A 7,863-nucleotide genomic window follows, 5' to 3' on the forward strand; every position below is an offset into this window, starting at 1 on the left:
TTAAAAACAATATAAATAAACACAATACAAGAGCAACAGGAAACTTTAAGATACCTTTTGAAACAACAAGACTCTCGAAATTCTCAATTACATATCGTGATCCCTAATTTATTTAACAAATTAGTTTCCAGAAACGAATTACTATTAACCTTAAACAACGAACAGTCTCTGAAAATAAAGCTAAAAACTACGTTAATCAAATTAAGCAACTATAAGGAATTTTTTTAAATTTGAATAAAAAAGTAAATAATTGTAACTTAACTTTTAATACAAATCAATTAAAAAAATAATATTGATAACAAGGTATATATGTAACATATATATATACCACGTATGCAACTGATTTTTGAAAAAGGTACTCGATGACAAGACTGACTTAAGTAGTTCTTTTTATCAATCTTACACAAATTTCGTTTTTATCATATTTATAACACTAACATTATTTTGAAATGTGGTAAATAAACTTATAGCGAAACATCTAAACACTCCTCCAAAAAATTAGCAGATTTATTTTTATTTATTGTACTTTTTATTTTAATTGGAATAATATAGAGAAATATTTCTTGGATTATTTTTACGCACACGTTGTTATATTGTTGAAATTGGTATTTATTTTAATCATGTCTCGGAGTTGTCTGCAACTATATTTTTATTTACTTCGTATATTTCGAACTTTATATTTATGGTTTAAATTTGTATATCTTTACCGCCAATCTTGATTGGTTACTTGTAAATACTTTGTAGTTGTAAAATAAACATGTATTAAAAAAAAAAAAAAAATGAATAAAAAAGTATACCATAGTATTTTGATTCATCATGCGGTGCCATCTAGTGTTCGTAATAATGGTAAAGGGTTTGTTTTTCAAAAAATGATCCTTAACACGTTTCTAAGTTATGTTTAATATATTTGAAGACAATAGAAAAGCAGAAAATGCTTGAAAACATGCTTTGGCCGTACATAAACAATCACCTTATATAAACCCTATAGAAAAACTATGGGATGAATTGGACAGAACCCTGTGGGCACAAGATGTTGATCCAACGTTAAAATAACGTTAATCAACGTTGATCGACGGGAAAATTATGCGTGCCCACTGGGAAGGGTACCCATAATGCTCCCGATTTATATAAATAATCTCTGGGAATGCCCGCAATATGCCTAAAAATCTTACGTTTTGAAACTTTAGATAAGTTACTCTCTCGAATGCCAAGTCTTTGTAAGGCTATCATCCTCTGAAGCTGGTAATATTGACGAGAGTAAAATCTAAATAAAAGATGTGTTTATTTGTTGTTTTCAAAAAAATTTTGGTTTATATAGTATTAAAATATTGTTGAGCAGAATTTGTTTTTTATGGACGATTAACACATTTACCAAAAACTTTTGTAAGCTAGTGTATATATATATTTCATGCGCGCTAGTGTGTATATGTATTTCGCCGTTTATGAATAATTACAATTACAAAATGCGTAAATAAAACGTTTACATGACCCGACTCAAAACAAAGACTTTAGATGTCTTATCACTTAACTACGTACATTAAACTTAGACATTAGTACATTAAACAGTTTACAAAAATCGTAAAAAAATACTAACTCTTTAAGGTACCGTTAAATTTTACTTATGTATATTTTAGGTAAGTCACAAAAAAAAAAAAAAAAAAAAGCATTTACGTCATTCGCCAGTTCGCACTTATGAAATTAGCGCTTAGTCAGTCGTCCTCCATACAATTATACGACTGATATTTTGTGAAAATATGGATATGTGATAATAAAGATAAATGATGCGAGAACACGTCTTTTTTGTCTTAGTTTCAATGTTATAATTTACCATGCTATTCTTAAATTCTATTTCACGACGTTCCCCACAAAATTGCAAGCACTGTATTACGTATTTCCGTATTTTTAATTTTTCCAAACAGACGAAACAGTGTCACACCCCGACCATGCATGGACAAAGAACAGGTGTTGTTTTATGATTTTGGTTTTTAAGCAAGTATGCTTGATACTTCAAGCTTTATGCCATTTATCTTTCAAAAAGTAAATGTCAGAAATTTTGTTTTTCCAATGATGAATAAGCATCGCTGCAATATCTGTGTCATCATCATCATCATCATCATCATCATCATCATCATCATCATCATCATCATCATCATCATCATCATCATCATCATCATCATCATCATCATCATCATCATCATCATCATCATCATCATCATCATTATCATCATCATCATCATCAGCCACAATAGTTACATGCCACAAGCTTGTGTTTGCAATTTCAAGTTGTGAAAAAAAATTTATGAAATTGGCTTTGTTTTCAATATTACTTAGAAAACGATCTTGAGTAAACAGCACAAGGTTATCTTGGTTGATTACAACATTGCAGCTTTGTGGAATTTCTGCGTAGATGCTTATGGCTCTTCTCGGTAGCCGTCAAAAATAACCGTGACGCATCCTTGAAAACTTTTTTTAAATAAAATTTTTTTTTAACTTCAAATTTAAATTTAAAAATTTTAATTTAAAATTTAATTTTTTATTTAATTTAATAAATATATTTATGATAAATTTTATAATAAATTTAATATATTAATTTAAAATTTAATTTAAAATTCAATATAAAATTTGATTTAAAATTCAATTTAAAGTTTAAAATTTAAACAAATTTAAACTAAAAAACTTTTTTTTTAATAAAATTTGAATAAACATCTGCTACAGTATTGAATTTCATTCCTTTAAACCATTTAACTATGTGTAGCAATTAGGGGTGCACCGATGCATCGGCATCGGCCTGCCGATGCATCGACCATTTAGCCGATGCATCGGCATCGGCCTTCTAAATTGATACCGATTGTTTTGAAATTTTTGAAATTTTATTTTTGATTCTGTGTTTCTATATTATATCCAAACATAGAATTACGCCATAAACATAAATACAATGTATAAGTCTAACTTATTAATAATAAGTTATTATATAGGCATATATGTAACCACTAAACTAAAAATTTTTTAGTGCTTTTAACAAGGCTCTCTACTTTTTTAGAGTTTTCTTATAATTTAGTACATTAATTATATAACTTATGGATCCAAAACTCTACAAAGAAATTTAAAATCAAGAAATGCACATTTAAAACATATAAGTATAAAGTATAACATATTTAAGTCATAATAGACCAACTTGCGTCATGTTAAAAATAAATATAAATTTTTATTATGTTATGAAAAGTAATAAAATAGGTTATATAAAACTGTGAATCTATTTTTTTGTTTCCGTTTCTCCAAAAAATTTCCATTTCGCATGCACAAAAGCTAGATTTTCTCCATGTTCTGCTGTTAGTCGGGACCGTGTCGATTCATAAATATTTCCCCTAGTACTAAACAATCTTTCACTGAACACAGAAGAAGGCGGAGCTCCTAAATATTTTTTGGCAAGGTATGAGAAGTATAAAATATTATTGCTACTAGAGTACTTCTTATACATGTATTTTTGTAATTTCCCCACCATTTATATGGACATTCTTTTTGATGCAGAATAGGCAGTGATAAGTAATAGTTTATTTCATCAGTTCTAAAAGAAAAGTAAGTAAACAAAAAATATAAAAACTAAACTAAAATGTAAAGTACGAATTTTTATTATTAAAAGTTGTTAAATATTAATGAATATTAGTAATATTATTTTATTTCATTTTATTTTTCAATTTTTATTTGTTTATGATAATTTAGAATTTAGTTTTATCTATAATAATTTATTATAAATTAGAAAAGAACAAAAAGTTATCAAAGTTCTTATTTAAAAAAATCATTTTAACTTTTTTTGAGTGGAGAGCTAGGTTCTTGGGTTGATTCAGATGAAGTGTTTGTTTCATTATCTGATTGAGTTAAGTTGTCGGTAGTTAAAAGGCAATCTGTAATATCAGTTTTATTTAGGTTCATGTATTTCTCTTGAATATTTGATTTTATTGTGTCTTTCTCCTCATCTGATATGGCATAACTAAGTTTGAATCTTGGATCTAAAACTGTAGACATGTTCAAGTTTTTGTTATATTTATAGCTGGAAAACCTTGAGATAAAATCTTTTTTCAACTCTTCTATTATAGTTTTTATTTCACCTGCATTTTCTGAAGCATAGGCTAGGTACGCTTCCATTGAAACTATAAATAGAATAATTTGAGACACTGATGCCCTATTTTCACTCATCTCTAGTGTAGCCACCTCAAAATGCTTTAAAACTAAGATAAGCGTCTCAGCTAATAACCATTGGTCTTCATTAAGATTAGAGGCATTACACTTTTGATTTCTAATAAAAAATAATGTAAGTGAAGTTTTTTGTTCAACTTGTCTTTCTAGCATGTAAAATGTCGAGTTCCATCTTGTTACTACATCTTGTATAAGTGAATGTTGGGGTAACTGTAGCTGTTGTTGAATTTCATGTAGCATATCCATGGAAGATGAAGAATGATGAAAGTGTGTGACAATTTTTCTAGACTTAGCTATAAGATCATTTTCAATTGTTTGCTGTTTGAAAAGCTTATCGGTTATACAAAGCTGAAGAGTGTGGATTACACAACTTAGAGAATTTTTTTCTAAACCAGCTTCTTTTATGGCTAATTTCATATTAGCAGCATTGTCAGAGAGGACAAAGTACACTTTGTTAGCTGGTATTTTCCATTCATTTAAAGAGTCTTTTAGAAATTTTGATATTTTTACACCTGTATCAGAGCCTGTTATTTTTTTAAGTTGTAGCACAGCTGTCATAGAATTAAACTCTGAGTTTATCCAGTGTGCTGTTAATGAATAAAAGCTTAGATTATTGTTATGTGTAGTCCATCCGTCAGTGGTAAAACTCAAAAAATCTGCTTTAGCTACATCATTCATAACTTGTATTTTCACTTTTTCATAAATTAAAGGAACAACTGTTTCAGTCATATGTTTTCTAGAGGGCATGGTATACCTTGGTTCAAGGTGCATAACTAGTTTTTTAAATCCTTGATCTGTAACTAAAGAATACGGCTGAATGTCTACACATATCATTTCTCCGATAAGCATAGTTATTTTTTGAGCTCTTTGTTCACTTGAAGTCCATTTCCTATGCTTATTAATAGTTTCCTCAAGCTTAGATTGATGTTTTTGATCTAGAATAACTGTAGCACTGTTGCTAACGGATACTTTGCTATTATCATTCTCTTTACTGGTTGAAGTAGATGCAACAACATTTTTTTTTCTGTGTTAATTTTTTTGAAACATTTTAGATCTTCTACTTTCTGGAAAACTTTTATATGTTTTGCTTTCATATGCCCTCTTAAATTAGATGTTGTCATTTTTTTGCCAGATGTTCCTCCTCTTGATATTTTCATTTTGCAAAATTTACAAATTGCTTTTGAGCGATTATTTTCATCAATATCAAAATAGTTCCAGATTGGACTTTTCGTTGCTTTACTCATTGTTTCTTTAATTCTAATTTAATAATATCTCTAAATTTAATTCTACGTTAAGAAAGAAAAGTTTTTATTTCATCGCGCACTATTTTTATAAAAGAGTAGAACAAAAGAGAAAGAAAAATTAAACTTGAATTGAATTGAATGAATAACGTTGTATAGAACTTTTTTTTTGCGTCGTTTCTTCCTTTTTTAGATGAGAGAAATAAAAGTTTAATTGAAACAATTCTTTGAATAAATGGGAACTGGAAGAAAAAATTGCTTTAATAGCGTTTAATAGATAAACATTTAAAATAAGTATTGTTTTATATTTTAACTTCGTAAAAACATTTGCTAAAAACTTGTCAAATAATTAGAAGTAACGGCATTAAAATCTTCCATTCATTCTCTATAAAAGCAAAATCGTTCTAATTCGAATAAAATGACGAAAGTGAATATTTATAAAACGAGCTTTTCAATTGAGGTAATTGCTCTAATTGTCAAGAGAACAATAAAAAAATAAATGAAAAATAAACTTCAACAATAACAATTTCAAAATGTTGCTTTCATCGTCACATGAATGGAATGTGGCATTTCCATTCAGGTGTATATTTCCATCATATATCCAGTTTCAGGGCCGATGCATCGGCCGATGCATAGGCATCGGCCTGTACCTATCGGCATCGGCCAAAAGTAGGCATCGGTGCACCCCTAGTAGCAATGCATCGCTATCTAAAACATCTGGTCTGGTGTTTGAACTCTTCATTTTTAACAGCATCTTCATTGCGCGTAATCACTTTTAGAAGAGATAGTTTATCTAGCTTTCGCATCATGCTATGCTTAAAAAGTGACATAGTCTCATAAGTCAATTCATATTCAAATATAGATCTAATCACCATTACGTGTTGCGACTGTTATTAGCCCATTAAACATTAAGCTTGATTCTCATATTGGTTCTTTACTACTTTTTACCTTTTTTTTAATCTTAGCATGCAGCATCGAGTCCAATGTTATGATTTGATTTTTTCTTTTAATTTTTGTTTCTATCTTTACCAACTTTTTCAGCAAGCTCACAGTTTACACTATCTTATTCATCACAGTTTATCTTTATAAGTAAACCATATCAGTCGGCAGTGAGTGGAGATTTTGTTACAAAAAATTTAAATATTTCTTAGCATTCTTAGCATTGGAAATAGGATTTTAAGCACATGAGCAATAATGGCACATAACTTGTAGGATATTTACTTTAAAAAGATTGGTTTGTATATGCGACACAATGGTCGCAAAAAGTGACCAACGGAGCCGTCCAGTTACGTAGACCTGGGAGATGTGAAAATAAAAACAGATTGTAGATGGTGTCATTGAATAAAAAATAAAAATCATAAGAAAATATAAAATGTGTGGCAAGACTTTTGTGAAGTAGAAAAACGAAGAATATATGATAAGGGGGTATGGGGAGGAACAACTAACGCTCTAGTCACTCTGAGTGTTGAACATATGCAACAAAGAACAAATATTTGATATACTGATTTTAGAGACTGTCGATGTCTACAGGTGTGATGGTGTAGTGCATTAGTATGTACCGTTTGGTCGTCTCGTATGGTCTCGTTATGTTTTCGTTCACTTTCAAATCGGGTGAATAGAAAGCTAAACACACTCACTCCTTGCGCTTATGGGCTAGCACATCAGAGCCAGACGTAAGACCTACAGAATGGATTTCAATTGATCGAATGCACACATTAGTCACCATAGGCCACAAGCCATCGCTCTTAGTCAAAAGAGCTACTGCCCCGTGCTGGTGTGGAATGATGTGCTATGGAGTGAGATTTTAGATCCGAGCACATAGTCAGCGAGCGCTGATCCGACGTGCATTGTGGAGCTTCCGAATGAACGTGTGCGTGAGTGTTACCGTAGCCATTAGGTTATTGAGCGCCGTAACCACATCCAGCGGGATAGCCTAATGTCCGTTTTGTCGTTGTAGTGTACATTGGAAGAAGTCGGGGCTCACCAGCCACAAAGAATAAATTAGTTTGTTTATGCGACACAATGGTCGCAAAAAGTGACCAACGGAGCCGTCCAGTTACGTAGATCTGGGAGATGTGAAAATAGAAGTAGATTGTAGATGATGTCATTGGGTGAGAATCATAAATGAATGTAAAGACTATTTTGTAGGAGGAAGAAAATTTTAGGACTCACGGACTAGGTGAACAATAACTCACGCTCTAGTCATACTAAACAAATGATAAAACAATGGTCTATGAGTAAACAAGTCAATATCGATCCGCTGGTTCATTAAAGGCAACCATGGCTAAAATTATCGCACCATACAAAAACAATAAAATAAGTAGATAACAAAATATAAAGTAAAATGATAAAAAATATAAGTACGAGCAATATAAAAAGAAAAAATAGGCTAGTAAATGTACTACTATATATGGTCTAAACTCTAGAT

General features: G+C 30.3%; 1 protein-coding gene across 1 annotated transcript; it reads right to left on the reverse strand.

Annotated features, from left to right (window-relative positions):
* Positions 1 to 2,942: 2,942 nt before the first annotated feature.
* LOC136092160 (zinc finger BED domain-containing protein 4-like) lies at positions 2,943 to 5,539 on the reverse strand. The gene has a single exon (XM_065819889.1). The coding sequence runs from the start codon at positions 5,041 to 5,043 to the stop codon at positions 3,802 to 3,804; it is 1,242 nt and encodes a 413-aa protein (XP_065675961.1). The 5' UTR covers positions 5,044 to 5,539; the 3' UTR covers positions 2,943 to 3,801.
* Positions 5,540 to 7,863: the final 2,324 nt, after the last annotated feature.

The sequence above is a fragment of the Hydra vulgaris genome, chromosome 15, assembly GCF_038396675.1.
Source record: "Hydra vulgaris chromosome 15, alternate assembly HydraT2T_AEP".
Lineage (NCBI taxonomy): Eukaryota > Metazoa > Cnidaria > Hydrozoa > Anthoathecata > Hydridae > Hydra > Hydra vulgaris.